Raw genomic sequence first — 20,726 nt, 5'->3', positions numbered from 1 at the left:
AGGGAGGGGGAAGAAAGAAAAAAAAAAAAAAAAAGACAAAGCTCAGTTGGGTTTTCTTTTATAAACATTCACTTACAGATCCACCCAGCAATTAATAAAAGAGAATTTAAAGGTGATTTGGAAATAAAACAAAACAAATCAACCAACCCTGAGGTACTGTCTTTTTATTCTCATTTTTCCTGATGCACGAAGGAGGCCTGGGACTGTGGAAGCTCACTGCTTGCACAGGACAGTACAGCCTCCTCCTTACTGCACACGAGATTAATTCAACGCAAAGATGTCTCACGAGTTTAGTCACTGTACTGTGAAATATAGGATGTGTGTATACACATATATATGAATATATTAATATTATATTTCTAGACACACACACACAAATCACCATCATATTGAAGGCGGATAGGTTTTAATAAAAGCATCTCCAGCCAACGCAGCTATACCAGTACAAAAACCCCCCTATGTTTAGACCAGGCCTAAGGATGGTTGGAGAATTAGTGGTTTATGACATAAGAGACAACATACAAGTGAAACCAGATGGAGACTTATTCAGGCTGTTGGAAAAACAGGCTTTGCTTCTGAGAGTATCTGTTTAACAGAAATCCTTGAGGGAAAGGATCTGTTGAAGACTCAGTCCACCCTTTCCTTCAATTAAGAAAGATGTTCTCAGTCTCCGTACCCCAGTTATTCAAAAAATTTTCCAGGAAAAAAAAAAAAAAAAAGAACCTAAGACAAGATTTACCTTCCCGATATTTCTATGGTAAACATAAAATAGTTTTCTTTGTCAAGAAAACACTAGAAAAACAGCACAGCAACCAAACCTTTAGGTCCCTTCAGATCACCCTCAAGGCAAATTTCTATTCAAGAAACTATGTGATAACCTCCTCCCTTCGTAAAATGAGCATATCCCTTCCCCCATCCCCTTTTCTGGCTTCAGGATAGTGCCAAATCCCCGACAATTTCTCTTTCCCCTTTATTTTGGAACAAATTGGTAATATTAAATCCTTAGAATTTCCCACATAATGGAACTTCTATTTCCCCAGCCGTTTTTAATAAATTGCATTTCATGTAGCATTCAATAACAAACTGCCAGGAAATCTGGTTGTATCTGTTAATACAAATTTGCCTTTAAAACAATTTTGCTTGAAAATGCATGATAAAGTTCTGTATCTACTGATAATATATTTGACTTTACACATTTAGAGAGTTTTGAATCAAGACAGGGATCTTGCCTTAAACCGTAACAGACAAACAGGAGTCTCACATACCTTAAGAAGATCTTTGTAGAGCTCTGGGTACAACATTGCAACTTCAGATTTAACATCCTTGTCCAGGACTAGAGAAAACACTGGAAACATCGTGTAGATTGTGGAATAGCTGGGAAGAAGGTAGAAGACCAGTAAATTATCTAAGGTGTAGATGAGCAAACAGAAATGCTAGTCTTCAGAAAGGAAATACAGTATTCTTGAAGTGCCAAATGACGTAAGTATTATAAAAACTCACAAATGGAACACGCCAGAGTTTTGCATGTAGGAAAAACCTGCAGGATTTGCTTTTTGAATGGCTTTTGATTAGAAACACTCATACACAGATGACTGGTTCAAGTATTGCAACCGGTGTTATAGGGTTATTAATGGAGCCAAGGACAGACCTGTCTCCACCCCAAAGTTTGCTCTGCAGTTCAGGCTTGATCCTGTTTGCATCAGGAGGCAGTGGAGATGAATTTGCTGTTTGTTTGGTTTTTTTTTAATTATGCACTCAAAAGCCTATAAAGTCATGGGGAAGTGTAGTCCCAGGATATTTTAGGCAGGAACTGATTCCTTCTGTTAAGAGGTTGGGTTGTCCCCCCTTTCTGATGCTGTCAGGAGCTGGGCACTGGCTGTCAGTGCTGTGCAGGCACCGGAGCACAACGACTGTCCCTCTGCTTTTTACTAGGATCGAAGGAGCGCTTCCTGGAGGACGGCTTGCTTCTCGTGTTTTGAGTGTGACAAACTGTCCTTTCGGAAAGGCTTCTAGAAGGACGTGTGCTGCCTTGGTGGCTTTGCTCAGTGCAGAGGAACAGAAAGGGGACACAGATCACAACCATCTTCTGAAGCAGTGTTGTGAAACATGCAGAGTGGAGATGCGCATGCCTTGCGTGTTAATTAGCTCAAATCTATTCATTAGGCACAGGTTTTCCACACTATTAGTAAAATGTGAGCTCTTACCCAATGATGAGAAAGCCTTGGTAGAGAGGAACTGAAGCGAAGTAAAATACCGATGAGAAAACAGCCTAGAAAAGAAAAGAAATAAGCTTTTCAGGCGATAGGTACTGCAGTAAAACTAACAGCTTAAAAATAGACTCTGTTCAAACTGGAACATACTTGCAGTGGGTTCTCCAAATTCCTGAAATGAAGACAGAAGAATGTAATATCAACCCTTTTTATTCCTACGCAAACCTTGGATGAAAGCTATGTTTAATAGCAAACACTGGAGAGCTGGACTTGGAAAAGTTTTTGTAATGTAATTCCAGAGAAAAGAACATAAAGAGTTTCCTCCAAAGCCCACTGGTTTGATCAAAGTCATCCAGATGTTGTGAAGGACAGGTGCACACTTATTTATGCCTTGATGATGCCTTCCCAATGTAAAGAGTAAACGCTCACTAATACAAACTCCAAAGTGTTCCAGATAAATTTTTCTTCTGTCAGAAGTTATGGGGTTTGTTTTCTGTTCTTGTTTTTAGCCGCAGACTGAGCTGGACTGTCCCCTGAGTTTTAACCTTTTGTCTCTATGCATCCCTCTCCTCTAAAAAGAGGAGAGGGGAGAATCATCAGCCTTCCCAAAAATATTAAGTATTTTACTTAACAAAAACCCTAGTATTTTTAAGGAATATGTCAGTACGCTATAGCATGGAAATGCAACTCCCAAATAGTAACCTCTGTCCTTAACTGTAACTTTCACTCAAGTCACCACAGCTAAGAACGGAATTTGGCTCGTGAACTCATAAAATCTCTTTCAACACTTCCTGCCAACTGGCAACTGCATTTTTGTTACACTGAGGCTCAGCACACACGAACAATGTCAATTTGGTGAATACCAAATCTGTTTCTAAGGTTCCTTTTGAAACGGAGAGGAACAGACCACCTCCACGTTGCTGCGGCGAGCTGCTGAGTGCTTGGGAAGGTTAATACGTGCTTCAGCAGCCTTTGCGGCACGGCTCCTGTGAACACTCCACAGCACGCCCAACTGAGCTTTCGGTAACCTTTCCTTCAGGGTCTGAGCCAGGTCCTCCTCAGTTGCCTAAGAAAGGCCTTCAAATAGTGAGACTGAAGTTAAAACACACCCGAAAATAAGCACGCTTACTCAGCAGAGGCCTTGAGAATATTGCCCTGCTTCAGATTTTCAGTATTTCCTAGCATTACTAAATAACAGCGATGACACACTGTGTGAAAGCAGTCATTTCTAAGGTTGAATATTGTTTGCCCAATTTTGGAAAAGTTGCTGATGTTTGTCCAATACCAGGAACTTTCTTATGTTTTTTCATATCAAAGTAACAGCTTTAAGTTCCAACTTTTCAGGAGAAGAAACAGTTGCGTCTAAAATGAAACACAGAACCTGTACTTTTTGATTTTGCTTTTTCAGCTCTCCATTGGAAAAGCCCCCATGGCAGCCCATTTACCTGCATGGTACTGATGCACAGGCTCCTGTGGATTACAAACTGACTGAGAGCTGCAGACCGTTTGTAACTGTTCCTTCCATGCACCATTAGTAAACGACCCAGATGCTTAAACTGAGTGATAGAGAAATCGGCTGCAAGTGATGCCTGTTTTCCTTCCTGTAAGGAAGTAAAAGCAAGTAAAATCACAGTGAGATCATAGCGTTATTTGAAACAAAAAATTATATTATTATTTAGTTATTACTGACAGAATTTCCAAAAAAATTTGCAATGCATTAGGTGGGGGAGAGTATTACCTCAGCACTTCTGCCTTCCACCGTGGCTTTTAAGCAAAGAGCAAAAATATGAAGAGAATTCCCATTTGAACCCTGGCCTCCAATTCCAAGCAACTCTCTGGATTATGATTCACAACACGCACGTTAACGTGACACTCGTATCAAGTCAGTTCTGAACACAAATTTTCAGTCTCAGAAGTTCACTCAATTTTAATGTTTTGGCTCACTGCAAGCAGAGCCTTTCCACTGCCGCCAAATCCAGTCTTGTCATTCCAGGCAGCTCCACATGCAGGAACCAGAGCTCTAACCCAGAGTTTGCTTTCTAAACTAATATAACCAGCTTTTAATTGTACATGTAGGGTGTATCTTACCAGAGTAATTACAACTCCAGCATTTAGAGCATCTACGCATGATTAAAAAACACCAAACTAACCATGATGGTCCAAATTCAGGGAATCTGCCAAGAAAGAAATAATGAACTTGAACCCTGTTAAACAGTAGTCTCCTTTACAGCCAAATTATTTTTCACGATAAGGCTGTTGGTCTGATGATTGTTCTTGTGGAAGCTTCTCATTTGCTTGCACAAATTTCTGGGGATTCATTTAAAAGTTAGTTGCAAACTAGCTCCTGAATTGCCATACGAATTCTTACTAAACACGAGGCAATCTCACCTTTCCTTCAACTCCAACACCACAGTCAGCCTCCTGAATCATGCTAACATCATTCCCTCCATCACCTGCAGATCAGAGCACAGAAAAACGACACCGGTAGTTAAGCAACAGAGGCAATTTGCAACCCCACTAAAGGCATCTGCATCAGATTGTAGTATTAGAAGGAACATTTAACCCGATCAACAAAAGCAGGCTTTTGAACAGGAATAATGAATTTAAATTCTTTAAGAAGTTTTGTTTTGTTTTTAATAGACCCACAAGTTACTGATCACTTTGACTTGTAGGTGTACCGTTATACCTACAGTGCTGCAATAAAGCTCACAGATGAATAATGGCGCTTTATCTGATCAAGTTCAGGGAAAGATATCACCCCAAATATTTATGAGCAGTTGTTCAGTGGAGTTTCCAGATACAATATTTTATCTTATCAATCATCCCGCAAAACCACTGTTCCTAACTCAGCACTTCCAGGTGTTATGAGATGACATCGGGCTGTTTGCTCAAAAGAAGAAATAATAAAGACACACACAGAATCACACACACAGGATGGTCGGCGTTGGAAAGGACCTCTGGAGATCATCCAGTCCAACCCCCCTGCCAGAGCAGGGTCACCCAGAGCAGGTGGCACAGGAACGCATCCAGGCGGGTTTGGAATGCCTCCGGAGACGGAGACTCCACCACCTCTCTGGGCAGCCTGTGCCAGGGCTCTGCCACCCTCAAAGTAAAGAAGTTCCTCCTCATGTTGAAATGGAATTTCCTATGTTCAAGTTTGTGCCTGTTACCTGTTGTCCTACATGGTCACTTCTCCCTAACCAGTCCCTTACCCACTGCACAGGTGAGTTTGCCGGTCCTTTCCTGGAGCAATCGCACAATCTGGGCCTTCTGTGTCGGAGCACATCTGCAGCACACGACGGCAGGGCACTGGCAAGCCAGCTCCATGAACTCATACTCATAGAATTTCAGGCACATCTAATTGACAGAGATCAGAAGCGTCACCAACGTTTGTGCTACAAAAGTTTCTTTTCCAAAAAAAAAAAAAAAAAAAAAAAAAAAATCCTAATTCAGGCACAGTGTTTGGGGGCTGTTCCTGAACAGCCTGAGGTGTTTGGAGCCTACCTCCAGCGAGTCGCCAGAAATAACAAGGGCGCAGTCGTGTTTCCGGCGGAAGGCGTTCAGCTCCAGATGGGCTTCTCCACGGTTAGTCACCTGTGGAAAAAGATGGCAACCGACAAAGGGTTTGCTTCATTGGGGTGAAAAAGCAAACAAACGAGCCTCGGAGTAAAAGTAATAGGGACGGGCAACACACTGAGTTATTCAGAGCACACAGGTAAACAAAGGCTCAGGGGATAGAAACGTGGGTCAAAAGAATAAGAATATTCTGTGTCTACTGTTGGAAAACAGTTGTGATCTCAGCACCCCTCCTGTCCCAGAATATGGGGTCCCAAACAAGTCTTGAGAGAGGGGAAGGCGGGTGTTACTCACTAGTCTGAATATATGGATGTCCTGTGTCCGTGTCACCAAATGTGCGTTCTTGGCTGTACATGTGGCTGTCTCTAACTTATCCCCTGTCAGCATCCACACCTAAAATCCAAATATTTAATGGATTAAATACAGAACTTAACAACCACGTCTGCAGGACATCTAGAGGTACCGCCTGCCAGTTCAGGCATATAAATGGACTGTTAGAATACATATATAAATTAGTTTTCTAAAAAATCCCTATTTTAAAACATACAAGAAAATTCTCACCGATGAAAGAAAGCAGAACTTTTAAAGAGGCCGAAACACAAAAGAAGTTACAAACTATGTATAACATTTTTTCCCACCTGCGATGTTTCAAGATTCTGCTGATAAACCCACAAAATGCAAGCTAAAGAATGTGTATGCGTGTGTTAATATGTCCCACCCCAGCTATTTCTCCTATGCTGAAATAAGAGGGCCTTGCTGCAGAAAGATCCCTCATGGCCCTGCCTGAAATGTGGATGATGCAACTGGGGTTAGCTCACTGCTGATGTGTGCATCTGGAACAGACTAAGTTGGTTGGGTTGGTTTTGTTTTTTTTCTTATATTTTTCTTTTTTTTTTTAAATATACACTGCTCCTTTTATTTTGTGCTGGGGAGGGGGCATTAGAAAGCAATATCAGCAGCAATACCGTATTATAATCTGGCAGGGAATTCCCTCAACAGTGTAAATACATCAGAGTTTGTTTTGTTTTTTCCACCGGTGTTTTTATTCTTTCAAGACACTGACCAAGAATATTTAACAAAACTAAGAAAAAAAACAAACCCCCAAAAAACACACAAAGACTCACTTATTTGTTTAATAATCTGAGGTTGGAAAAAGATTTGATCTTAACAAGATGGTCCCTGTAATGAATTACAAAACTGCCTTCACTCTTGATTTACTTCTTGCATGCAATACCCTAACGAACATACCATTGCAAGGAGTGCTCAGCAGTGCCGCACTCGCTGTGCAACGACACGCTCCACACCCCGACACCGACTCCAGCCAAGGCGAAGAGAAAAAATGAAACTGCTTTGGCATAGGAGACTATGCCGCAGGGGGAGAACGCCACGGTGCTGCCAAGGGGCTTTGTCTGATTCTGCTCATCTCACTTCTCTGCTGAAGCCCCTGTTGTTCACAGGGATGGCTCCAACCAGAAAGCACTTTTGGAAGCCTGTCCTAAGCCTTGAATTCCACCCAAACACACAGCCCTGCTTTGGACTCACCGGATGCCTCAATATTTCACTCACTTTGTTACTTAAAACAGAGAAACCACAAGCAGAACCTTTTACCCATTTTTCTTGCACAAATCCAAATTTTTAGTCCATTCCCCCCCCAGTTTTTCAATTCCAGGATCTGACCGACAAGTTTTCAGAGAGATAAACTAAGGTTCCCTGTCCCAGTCTCAGATGCTGGAGACCAGAAGGCTGGAAAAAAAAACCTGCGCAGTCCCCGATTCTCTTGGCTCAGGCCCCCTCTAGTGGCCACTGAAAACACGGCTATTCCCAGCCCGCTGCTCCAACCCCAGCACGGCAGTTTGTGCACCAGAGACCAAACCCACCCAAACCTGTCTTGTTTCATGCGACCACCCGAAAGAAACAATTGCCCAGAAGCCTCCTGTAGCTACTCTCCTGCCTACGCACTCGGTCTCCCTGCACAAGGCGCCAGAGCACGTTGGGGGAAGAAAAGCACAGAAGGTGACATGCTTTCACGCGTTAACATTTACTACTTCCAGCATGTTCTGCTCCCAAAGTAACGCTTAAAACGCATCAGCCAGCCCCACTGTTCCCACTTGCAAAGGGCACCTGGTGAAACTTTTACCTTGACAGGGCCCCCAGACTGTCTTAATTTACTGTTTGTAGGACAGTGCCACACACTCCAGAGGGTGTACGTGTTCCTGCTAGGGGTAACATTAGGTAAGGCAGACCTTAATGCCAGCGTTTCTCAGCGTCTCCAGAGTGGGTCTGACATCCGTCTGCAGCTGATCCTCCACGCCAGTGAGACACAGCAGCTCCATCTCCATTTCCAGGCTCTCGATGACTGTGGCCACCTTCAGGGAGCGGTCGTGCACGCTTAGCTTCGCCTGGACGTAGCGTGCCTGAGGACAGAGCAGACACAGCCACAGTCACACACAGCCAGCCTGCAATTTTGTGGAATACAGGCTTAACCAGCACGAGGGTTAACCAGTTAACCTCCCTCTGATAACCGTCATTCAGGGATGCCACCTGCAATGGCTGACAAACACGAGGTGCATGTTACAGAGTAAGGTGGAAGATATTTCAGGAAGTTTTTGTTTTGTCTCTGCCCTGTGCCAGCCGGGCACACAGCGTGTCCTTGTGCACACAAATGCACAGCAGCTGCTGAAGTGACACTGCAGAAAGCCTGGAAGTGCTCTCCTCGCACCACAGGTCTAACCACGGCTTCTGCAGCCAACACATCTACAAACAGGGCAGTAGAGAATCCTAAGCATTTCCATTATCTCATCTCTGCATTTAACCGAACGGTTCTCCTCCTCATTTTGCCTGCCTGGGCTAAGCAAATTAGTGCTGTGTGTAGCGACCCATCTCACAAACCCCAAGCATGAAGCCCGCGTTTCCATGAAGCCCGACAGGGTTATATTCCGGTTGTTTGTAGTTTCCCTGGATGTTGGAATGTAACAAGGGAAGTTAAAAGCCAACACATTTCCCCACACAAATGATGAATATTTGCAGAATTTATAACCACAAAAGATTGTAAGGCAGGATTCAGGAACTGTTTTGGAGGGTCCTGGCTGGGATCCAATTTCATACATATCACTTAAAAAGCCACTTTGATTAAAAGAACAGCAAGACATTGAAGAATGACAATTCTAGCAGAAGGAGTAGGGAGATGAGAAGCAGCATTATCACTAGAGGTCTGTGAGAATCACTTCAGTGACTGTTTGTTTAAAAACAAAGAAAAAAAACAAATAAAAACTTACTTCAAAGTCTTGATACTGCTCTTCCGTCAGAGACTTCTTGGCTACGACAAGAACCCTCAGGCCTTCCCGAGCCATGTTACCACACTGGAAAGAAATATCACATTGTAAACCATAAACTGCATCTCAAGTAAGATGATTTATGCACAGCATTGCAGAGATGGCAGTGTAAGATAGCCGGTTAAGAAAATAACCATCCCATTTGAGCAACCCCAGTGAGCCTATAACATCTGATAAAATGCATGATAAACCGGAGAGGAATAAAGGCGATCTACAATAGTTTGTAATCTATCCCAGCGATCAGAAACAAAAATGTCCTCTCTGCTACACCTGTGTGGCAAAAACAACCCCACTGATTTAATTTTCTCTGTCTTTAAGCAAAAGGACACAAGCCTTTGATTTATAGACTTCACATCTTCGGCCATAAACTCTTTAAAATAAGACCAAGGTATTATTACTTCTTTGAACACCAGGGTTTGGGGGTGGGGAGAATCAGTAACTGAAGCTACTGCTATGAACTCTCTGTCAACATGACTACTAACCTGACAAACGTATCCCAGTACAAAGCTGCCAAATGTAGTTTTGAAATGAGACCTTTCGGTCTAAAATAAACCCAAGCACAGGATCAAGCCCAGGACATGTTTGGTAATCTTGAGTGGCAATCAGTCTTGAGCAAAATCCATTTTATTTACAGGACTTATTCTGCACTAACTATGTTGAATTTGCCACCTGACTTCCTTGTTTCTGCATGTATGTATGGCTGAAGTCTAATCCAATGAACCGCCAAGATGATCAGTGACCTTCCGTCTCGCAGATGTTTTAGCAGTTATGCCCACTCTGCCACAGTCACGCGTTGCCCTGGAATGAGACAAGCACGAGAAACCCTCCGCGCATAGGAGGGACAGCCCCATACCTCCTCTTCCAGCCAGTCGTTGTATTGCACGATCCCAGCCATCACCACATCAGCCCCCTTCATATAGAAGGTGATCTCTCCTGTTGATTCATCCTGTAGACAAAACCCAGAAAAGTCTAAGTTGGGCGATTATCAGCATATTTGGGATGGCCTCAGCAAGCTAAGCGATGAGTTTTCTACACAACAGTCAGAAAAATGCACGGGGTCAGGCTGAAGGTCCATCTGGCTCAGCATCTTGTCTTGGGGCCAAAAGGAGATGCCTATTCAATTGCAACTTGGTTACTCGCAGCAAGAATAACGCTTTAGACAAGGATGATCAGCTTTTTAATCAGCAACACGGCATCTCCATGCAGACACCTCTCAATCCTGACTGCATGTGCCTTTGGAATAACCTCTAGACCTCACCCTTGAAAATTTATTTCATACTTACCTGAAACAGTAAAACAGATGCGTGAAGCTTAACAGTAAAAATCACTCTAATTTACCCCCTCTGTTACATTATATGGCATAAGCATAATTAAAGTTTATGCTTGCCACTGAAAGGTTAGATTGCTGCCTGCCTTATCTGATACATTACCACAAATTAAAAAATCCCTTCTAACCAGGCAGATATCTAAGGAGGTCACAGCTATTAGTATTACAAGCTAATGGAAACCCTGGCAATTTCCTCAAAGGAGACAAAACAATGAGTAAGGAACAAACTGCTCTGTAAACCAAGACAGCCACCAGGGATAGGAAGAAAATAAACTTAACACGCAAAACCAAAAACCCAGGAAGGTCTGGAAATACACAGAACGAAGAGGAAAAGTACTTTAGGAAAAGAAGAAATGAAAGAAAAGCACAGTGGACGCTTTTTCATCCTCATACTATTTAATATACGTGTCAACCTGTTCTGCAGTTATAGAAACTAGTGGTGAAGGTTCTCCCGCATGAAGAGTTTGAGTCAGCAGGTAAAAGCCTGATGTCCTGCGGCACTGGCGAAAGAGAATTTACTTGCATAGTGAAAAAAAGCAGTACCTGATGTGCATATGAAAAATGCAAAGAAGATAAAAGAGGCATTTTTGCTAGGGAAATTACGAAGTAGCCAAGGATAATGAAGCTGCTTTACTGAACATTTTTGCCAAGCTCAAAGATATTCACAAGGAAGATTCTTATAATCAAGCTTAAGCATGGTTTTCAATGTCCTGAAACGTGCAGCCTTCATATACTGATACCCCCGCATCCCCAAAGCAAAATGTCTGTCACTCTACCAAAACAATTAGAATCTGCTTAAATAAAACACAACGCTTTTGGCAGTAGCCAAAGGTAAAGGTTTATCTATTAAATTATTTGATTAAAAAGTGTCTAACAACATCTCTGTAGGAAACTGAATAAAGACTCCACTTCCCGTGCTGCAGAACTGGCTTAAGATAGTTTAGATTTTTTGTCCAATATAAATACTGTATCAGCTATCTCCTTGCATTAGTCATTTCCTCTCACCGAGTTCAATAGGAGGTTAGTGCGTTCTCATATTATGGTAAGATCACACTATAAATCTACACAGAGATTTGCCAGTTATGTTGTTTTGGAGAGGCATCTTTTTCCACCGTGGTCTGACTCTGGCCACGGTTCAAAGGCTTCTTTCAATTCCAGATATGACAATAGCACTATCTTTGCTTTACAACAAAGATCATTCCACATGGGTAAGGGGAAAACAACGCAAAGAAAAAGAAGAATGGAAAATATTGTGGTCAAACAAACAGGCCTTCTTTCAAGAAGAAGATTAAGTCAGTAAACAGTACGGTGAAGAGTGGCTGCTTTGGTAGAACAAGACTTCTTAGAACTGTAATAATCAGCTACAGAAATGACAGTCGATCACAAGTAAACAAGCAGATATTGCAAAAATATCGTAAACGAGGCAACATCTGCTACTTGTTTTCAATATTAACTACTACTTTATTTACTAAAAGTTACGTGTTGAAGGAGATCTTTTTATAGGAGCCAGAGTGGACAGGGCCAGCAGGGGAGATGGGCGTCTCTGCCAAGGATTTCAGTAACAGCTTTACTGGGCTGGACGCATGAATCACTTGCTGAAACTCTATACCCGGATTGTACAGGAAGCCTGGCAAGACAGTCGCAATGGCTCCCGCTAGCCGAAAAAAAAAAGGCAGTTTCTAAGAATGGGCAATATCTGTATAGTTGAGGAGAAAATATTACCATTTGAACTCTACTCACTACAATTCCGAGTGCAGGTTCATTCTGCAGCTTCTCCCTCCCCTCCCCGGCTGCCCACTGTATCTGTGGTCTTCTGGATACCTCACGCTACTTTCCCTCATTTCTGTTTTTTAAACAAGCAGCTCAGTTTTAGAAGACACACCAAAGTAGTAAACGCCTTGTAAGTTGTGGATCAAAACCAAGCAGAGTGCTTACACATGCATACATGTATGTTTAATAAAAGACAATTCTACTTGAAAACTACCTATTTATAAACTGTTTTTTCTTGTTTTCTTTTTTAATGAAAATGAAAACCCTGCTCGAAGATATTATTTTAGAGCATAAAGGAACATGACAAAGTAATACCCAGGGAGCCAGCACGTGCCGCTCACAACTTACATCCGCATAGGGGGGATACAGGGAGCCGGTTTTAGTGGCTTAGCAGCAGCTCAATTGATGCAAAATAAATAACAAGCACAACAGAGAGGGGCCAGTGCTTCTATTAACAGTATTTACCATCAGGATCTGGGCCTGATGTTACTCCCACTGACCACAAGTGGGAGTTTTGCTGGTTTTGGCAGCAGCAATATTGTAAATACAGAAATGCAAAATAAGAAACCTTCTTCTTCCTAAAGGGGGAGCATATAGATAACAGTTAATTTAAAAGGAATAAGCTTCAAATAAGAGACAAAAAAGAGGACTCCTTTCCACTTAGATGAAAAAATGTCAGGGTATCCACTTCTCTGCTAAGCATGTAAACACAATTTCTTGAAGTATACCCTGGCTTCGATGGTTAGCCTGCTTCTTATACCTTTGACAAAAGAGCACCTCCCCAAAAGTTTGCACTTACAGTAAGCAATGGGGAGGGAGACTGTTTAGTTCTCCCTCCCTTATTGCTAGTATTTTTGTTCTAGGTCTTGAAAAGGTGGCCTGAAGGCTCCATGTCATTTTCACTATAAAAATAATTAACCTGAAGAATTCACACTTCCTGTATCTAAACAGATAATGCACTATACTTGTTGCAGCTATCCCACGCAGCACGAGACATTCATGGGAACCCCGATGACTGTGTACTCTCAAATGCATTCAGTCGGATCTCTAGATTCACAGATTTAACACACTGATTACTTTGTACAAGCTCAGCCTACCAGACCACTTCAACGAACATTCCTGCCCTTGGGCATGTTTTAATATTCCAAATCCTGGAACAACTTGAAATACAATTTTTTCCCCCCTACACTGTACTGTGGCGTGTGATCCAGAACTTAAAAGCAGTTCCTTGAGGAACAAGAGATCCAAGCCCAAAATACTCAGGTGTGAAATGCAAATACGGCCATCTGCATAAGTTTTAACAATTTTCAATCCTTCATGGGTTTGTGAAAATAATTATACACACATATTACAGTTCATCTTTATGACCAAATCTCTTGGTAATAGGAATACTGAAGTTCTCCATAATATTTGTTGCTGTTGAATACAACCACTGTGTTGCTCCATTTTACACCAACACGAAGTTGAGAATTGTCATGCTACCAAATGTCAGCCAATAAAGCAGACCAAATTCATCTCCTGTCGAAGAGGCCTGTGTGTGCAACACTGGTCCCAACTGCTTCTAACTAAAACCAAAGCCTATTCCTCCTACTGTTGTAATTAAAAAATACATGAGGCAGAGGATATTTTTACACCCAGATACCAGATATTTCTTGATACCCCAAAATAAATATGCAGCAACTCAGTTTTACCACAAAGGACAAGGAGGGGAAAAAAAAAAAATTAATCTTACCTGTTCTCCCTACCCTAAATAACAAAGCTGCAGATCCCATGAAAGGATACAACAAATCATATCTTGCCCTGGATTATAGGTTTCATATTCATGTTTTAGATTCCTGGTACCAATTATCTGTCTGTACTCTCAGTAAAAAATAACAAGGATGTTATAATTATCTACAAAAGAAATATTCAAACTGCTTCACCTTGTTTTCTTTGCAGGCAAATGGAAGTGCCTTACCATAGCTGGGTTTATCTTACTAACATTGATTCTCTAGCACTATCTTGACAACTACTGATGATAACGGTGACAACTGATCTCAACTGTTTTTAACACCCACACTTTCTTCTTCTTTCTTTTTAAAGTAATTTTTTTCTGAGAGTCTGATCTTATATCGTATTTGTATATAGAACCAAAGTTATATGTACAATTTCAGCCGGGCACATATTTAGCATGCGAAGTGCCTGATGCTGATGATAAAGGTACTTGCACAAATGCACCTTTTGGCTTAACCTTAGCTATTTTCAAACCCTCTTCGTGACACCGTGTTCTCAGCATGGCTGCGGGCTACAGCGCAAAAAAAAGAAAATCTCCACAGTTCCCTGCAGCTACAAGTGCCTCCTCCTGCACCGCTGTACTTCCATGGGGTCTGAGAGGAGTTTTGATGCCTGGCAGAGATCTGGGGAGCCCTTCCACAATACCTCTAACAATATCCTAAAGTTATTTGTGGCATCGGTCTAGGATCCCCTCCTTCCTCCCCATCTGCTGCCATCTCCATCACCCCCTGTTGTACCACCACAACTGTTCTGGAGATGCAGTACAAGCCGGACCCGTGAACCTGTTCGGGTTCCTGCTCCTGGCTTACCCCGAGGGGGAAAAGCACTTGTGACCTGGGCTGACTCACTGCCCCAGTCCACCATATAGCTCCCCCCAAACATGATCCCCATGGACATGACAGGACGGGCAGGAGCTTTTGGATGGATGAAAAGACAACCCCAGGGACACAGAGCAAGGCTTCAAAGTCAGCTCAGCTTCCCTGAGATGCTGCTAGTGCCTGCTCCCCTGGAGAGAGCAGTCCTGCCCTTACCCGGGCTCCTCTTACCCCTCGCTGTGTCAGCTACTGTGGGAGGGGACACAGAACTTGGGTCCCAGGGTACAGGGTAACTGTGATTACTTCTTTTGCTGGCTTAAAAATTTCCTGAAACAGCTGCCTTACCTGAGAGATAAAGTGGCATCTCTGCTGATTATCAAAGCTGTTGAGGCCACAGACAGCCAAAACATTCAGATTTTAGCTCTCTTCTTCTGCTCCACCAGTCCCTCCTATGTCCTCTTCCACCTTGCGCTTATAGCAAAAACTCCCTCCCAACATTTTCCAGCATCCCCAGGGCCCTCAGTTTCACAGTAGGAGGGAAACGCTTGAGCTCCCTCTTCCTTCCCAGCACCATCCTGGAGCCTCCACTGCACTGCCAAGGACGTGCTTTCATGGCTGGTGGCAGTGCTGCTTGAGGGACTGGCTGCACACCCGTCCCCAGCCTGACACTGCGCCCAGCGGTGCCCTTCAGGAACCGGTGTGTCAGACAGGAGGTGTACGGCTGAAACCCAACCAGAGCACACGATGATTTAAGAATATGAGCGGGCAGGAGCGGCTGGAGGAAGACGGAATCTTAGGCTCCTTGTTATTTTGAACAAGGGACCAAAGATCAAACTAAAGATGTCTCAGGGCACTACTGCACTTACTGCCAAATATGGCCAAGGAAAAGGATGACTCACTAAACAAACCTGGTAATGAGATGCTATTAGCTCAAAACAGAGAACCAGCTCATAGCCTGAGGTAGGAGAGACTGCAAAACTCAGCCAGGAAGAACAGCACAGCTGAGAGCAAATGTTTTATATGTTTCACGTTGCGTTAGCCAGAGACACACAAAGACATGAGAGCTTACCCGATGCCACTTACCCGAACAATTATCCCCATGCGCTTGCTCTCATAAGTGAAGGGGAAGATCTGGAGGATGGTGAAGTTCAGGATGTGGCCACCCGGTGTCCTCAGCTGCACGGAGGACTGGTCTCTGCCCACCAGCGTTAAACCCACACTCTCCGTCCACTGTACCAGGGCCACCTGAGAGGAGAAGGCCATGGTGAGGGCGGCCAACCCACGCCATACCTCCCCTGAGGGGACAGCGGGTGGGGGCTGCAAAGAAGTTCATTAGTCATTAATGGTATTATAGAGTGGATCTGTTCATATACACGGGTGTTCCTATGTAGCTCATTCTAGTGGACTCTTCCCAAAGTTAGAAGCTTACTTCCAGTATTTTTGGAGTTTGGGCAGCCCAGCTCCTGTCTGATTCAGCTGCCCGGCTGTCCCAGACTCTCAGCAAGAGGTGGTCGGCTCCCTGCCTTCAACTGTCATGTCCCGAAGGACAACCCTTCAGCAAGGGCAGGCACAAATACCCTCCAACCCAGGCCTGGGGTGCCCAAACCTCTGCTTGGGCACATCAGGTAAATCTCTTTACAAACACTCACTTTTTGAATGTGCTATTTCCCAGCTTGCTGTTTTTGAAATCAAGAATTCAAAACGAAGCATTCACCCTGGATTTACAGCATCAAAGCCAGAAACACTAATGCAGAGCATTAAAAATTCATATTTTAAAAGCAAACAAACAAAATGAGCTGTGTTATACTCTATCGCTTTGGTAGTAACAGTTCATCAACAAATTTCAGCCTCCGCACTGATCAGCAAGACGGTTGAAGGCTGGGTCACAGACACTTATTACCAGAGAAGAACCCGTTCTCCCCAAACATTGGAACAAACAAAATAAAAAACCCCAAACAAACCCCAGATTATTCAAGGCACACCGCAGAACTCATTGAATTGAGCTTCTCTGAGTATCATTTTGATTGCAGCTTCTAGTATTTAAGGACCCACAACGCTTAATTCCTTACAAGCTTTCACTAGATTACAACCAGAGTCACGACACAAGACCAAAGCCTTCATTTTGCTTCCCTTTCGATCCCCCCGGAATCCCCACCTCCGCTGACACATCCATCTAAGACCGAGCCTGCTGAGATACGGGCGTTTAACTCTAGAAGCTGTCCTGGCAGTAACGGATGGGAGCAGCAGCTGACATGAGCCCATGTATCACTGGCCTCCAGAAAGGATCAAGGGATACTTTCTCCAAACTGACACGAAATACTGTATTTTATGGTGACATTTTCAAAGGCACGGGATTGCTGGGCACGTGGTTGCTGCTGACTTGAAGGTTAATTATCCCTTGTGCCTTTCAGGTTCTGCCTTTATTGCCTTAAGTGACCACAAATACCTTAGACAAAAATGTAATTTATTTTGGGAAACCACATACATGAGATACAGATAAAAATGGAACCTATAGATACTTGCATTGAGTCAAATTTTTACTACATGAATTGATTCAATTGGGTCTAACTGAAGAATCTTATGTCAACTCAGCTCCCTTTCATCCACAATTAGGCTTAAGAGACAACCTAAAATAAATTTTTCTTTCATAAAGTCGTCTTAAATTGCCAGATAAAAACAAATTAGTTGAGTTGGCTTTGCCTTGAAAGACCTTTAAATCAATTTGAATCAATATTTGGTTTAATATTAGTAAGTTTTTGCAGGCTCATTCACAAAGCTTACAACAACTCAAAGGCTCTTTCAAGCTTATCTTTTTCAAAAGTTTCTTCAAGCCATCCTTAGTGCATTAAAGTGTGCAGTTAGATAATCTTCCTAACAGTCTCTCAGAGCAGAGACTGTTTGGAGTTTGGAGCTTGGGTTTCTGATACTCTGGTTAATAAATAATTATCGAGAATTTTTCGCAGCATGATGTTATGTGACGTTCAGCGTGCGCAGCACTGGTTGTTGATTTGCCCATGTTGGTAAACTGCAAATGTTGAAGACACAAATCTCTGCTCCCAGCTCTTTAAAGCATCTCCTTTGCGACTTACTTTCACAAACACCTCCTCCCTCCTTCCCTGCCAGCGCCTCATTTAAATCCTGTGCCAGAAGGTATTTAAACCTCCCAAAAGCAAAGCCCTGCGCAGAGGAACAAACGTACGAGGAGCACGTCAAGAGGTGCTACGTCGTGCACATGACGCGCTTCAAACTAACTGCACCGCATTGTGCAAGGCCAGTCACTTCGGCTGGCCCTGAGACCATGAAAAGGTACGTCAATGGAAGGGGAAGAGTAATGAAAGAAATTCCCCCTTTTCCATGCTGCTTCTGAGCAGGCATGGGTCCTGTCGGCCCTTAATGGCCCTCCAGGTGGACCGCATTCAGCACCGGAGGGGAAGTGGGGCTGACCCCTTTGAACATGCCACTTCCCAGCCTCTGTAGTACTTAATGAATAATTACCAAGAGGGAAAGTGATATAATTTTGAAGTGTTCCTATCAGATGTACTAAAAGCATTGAAATTACCGTCCCCATTCAATAGGCAACACAATGGTCCCGGCCCCTGGGAAGTGCCACGGCACCGGCAGACAACACAAAGCGCCGATGGCTCTTCGGCAGGGTCTGGGCAGCCCGGGACGGGGAGCGTGTTCCCAGCTCGGTGCTAGACGGGAGAGCTGTACTCTGCACCACCCAAACAGTAACTGGAGGCGCTCTCCATCAGAGCAAAAAGATGAGAAACATTCAAGATGCAAAATCAGCTTAAATCGAGGAAATTTAAGCAGGCTTGAAACTCCTCATAGGCCTTCGAGAGAGCCCATGATGAGTGATGAGGAGAAATCAGTACAGTCCCTGACCGCACTCCAGGAGACTGCGGCTCCATCCAGGCCACGTCGGACACAGAACTGAGCATTACAAAGCAGAGCAGCTACAGCAGCTCAGCACACTATCCCCCAAACTTTGCTCTTTCCGACAATTAAATTACCCAAGCCACCACTGAAGTGGATATCGACTAATAAATTTCACTCTAAAGAGACAAATTGATCCTTCTGTGCCATGACTTGCTCTACAAACGTCCCATTTAGGGTTGCCTAGGCAGACAGACAACAGGCAGAAACCAATTGATCGGTGCACCCTTTCATGTCCTGGCAGCTGCGGTGGGTTGTCAGGGTTAAAGACTGTTTGCCCAGGAATCCCAGGCGCTCTTATCTCTGATCAGATTATATCTATTTCATTTCCCCTGTTAGTTACTGTATGGCTACAACTGACACGCTTGCAGAGCCCCAAGGCTGTAACCGATATCTGAATAAAGATACTTCAAGACTTCTAAATGGCAGTGTGCACAGGAAACAAATTTAGGAAATCCTGCTTTCTGTTACAGGAAATGAATCCTATGCCAACTGGTAGAAATTACCCTTGCTGTTAAAGTAAAGAGAATACAAGTTTTTGTACTCATTTCATAAACTGACCTTCCCTGCCATGGCAATATTTTATTGATATAGGATTTCAAAGGCTGGCTTTAACAGGAGGCCAAAGCCATTCCCCTACAGGGAATGTTATTTAACAGCATCACTCTTTTCTCAAGGACTCGACTTGTGCTGATCCTGCGTTTTGTACCATCTAGTATGACATACACCGAGCATGTCTAAACAATATTTGTATATCTAAGACCTACAGACAAGATTTCCTCAGTGCAGCAAAGCATATCTGATTTCTGAACCCACTGTAATTCTCTACTTAAGACGCCGCAAGAAAGGAAAAAAAGAACTTAAACAATAATCTTGGAAGGATTAGTTATCATGCTATAGTAAAACAAACAAATAATAATCCCTTGGGTATTTGAGACAAATTGCTGCATAAATATTTTAAAGACAGAACAGTATAAAGCGAAAAAGGAAAAGAAAAATCACCGACTTCACTATATATCACAGTATATATGTAAATAAACAGAGGATCTGTGCAAAAATAGCCAGTAAATGCTTTAGGGAAAAAAACCCTTAAATGCAAATCACAAAAATTCCCATCTGGAAATAATTCAGAACTTGTTTCAGTCCAAAAGGCAGCTGATTTCTGTAAGCTGTCTTTACAGGGGAGAGCAACACATTGGAGGAGAAACGCAGGTAAGCAAAACACTGACCTAGATTCTGTGGTGGGAGAGGACACACAAGCACACTGCTCTCCAGCTCCACAGCCTGGGAGGAGGAAGTGCTTGCTGTCACCGTAGGCACGTCAAGAGAGGAGGGGGGAAAAAAAAGCTTTTGTATAATACAGACAAGAACACATTATATGAAATGAGGGAATTACCTACACTAGAGGGAATATTCTGAATGTACATGAAGTGTGGAAACTAAACTCCGTGTGTCAGTCTTTCATTAATACATCCAACAATTACAAAATCCTCACATAGCCAGGCTAACGAATAAATTTATTTCTATGCAAAACAATTTCTCACTTCTAACAATGAGGAAAGCCAGCTTCTCTTTTGATGTCAAAGGTGAAAAGGTTATTATCAGAGGCAAATCTGTTTTATTTGGTAAATGGAATAACGCTTTGAATATAGTCAAATGAGTGATCTGATCTCATACTGTCAGTAGGATTCTTGTGGAAAGTTTTGGACTTCAATCTCTTTCAATGGCATAGAGCATGTGTAATTGTACAAATTAATAGAAAACAAATTGTTTTACCTTGGTTGCACTAAAGATGATGTACCCAAGAAGCATAACCAATACATGAAACCACATTTTATTCCTCCTGTCTTTGTCACAGAAGGAAAGAACTTCGAACAATTTTGGAAAATTTTCCAAATTTTGCAGAGGGTGGCAAAGAACACTTTATTCTTAAGTCTTGTATTGAACCTGGTCTCTCAAGTGTTCAGTACAAGTCTCCAGTGAG

At 42.9% G+C, this 20,726-nt stretch overlaps 1 protein-coding gene across 1 annotated transcript in view; it reads right to left on the bottom strand.

Annotated features, from left to right (window-relative positions):
- The window catches only part of ATP9A (ATPase phospholipid transporting 9A (putative)), a 63,485-nt gene that overhangs the window by 7,932 nt on the left and 34,827 nt on the right, over positions 1–20,726 (bottom strand). The window contains exons 15-25 of the mRNA XM_063349737.1: positions 15,887–16,048; positions 9,972–10,064; positions 9,062–9,145; positions 8,030–8,200; positions 6,081–6,179; positions 5,715–5,804; positions 5,423–5,567; positions 4,599–4,663; positions 3,656–3,811; positions 2,205–2,269; positions 1,266–1,374 (exon numbers count right to left, since the gene is read on the bottom strand). Coding sequence (XP_063205807.1) covers positions 1,266–1,374; positions 2,205–2,269; positions 3,656–3,811; positions 4,599–4,663; positions 5,423–5,567; positions 5,715–5,804; positions 6,081–6,179; positions 8,030–8,200; positions 9,062–9,145; positions 9,972–10,064; positions 15,887–16,048 — 1,239 coding nt within the window. The remainder of the gene's footprint in view (positions 1–1,265; positions 1,375–2,204; positions 2,270–3,655; positions 3,812–4,598; positions 4,664–5,422; positions 5,568–5,714; positions 5,805–6,080; positions 6,180–8,029; positions 8,201–9,061; positions 9,146–9,971; positions 10,065–15,886; positions 16,049–20,726) is intronic.

This window comes from Chroicocephalus ridibundus, chromosome 12, assembly GCF_963924245.1.
Source record: "Chroicocephalus ridibundus chromosome 12, bChrRid1.1, whole genome shotgun sequence".
In the NCBI taxonomy this organism is placed as follows: domain Eukaryota; kingdom Metazoa; phylum Chordata; class Aves; order Charadriiformes; family Laridae; genus Chroicocephalus; species Chroicocephalus ridibundus.
This window is presented reverse-complemented; position numbering and strand designations above follow the sequence as displayed.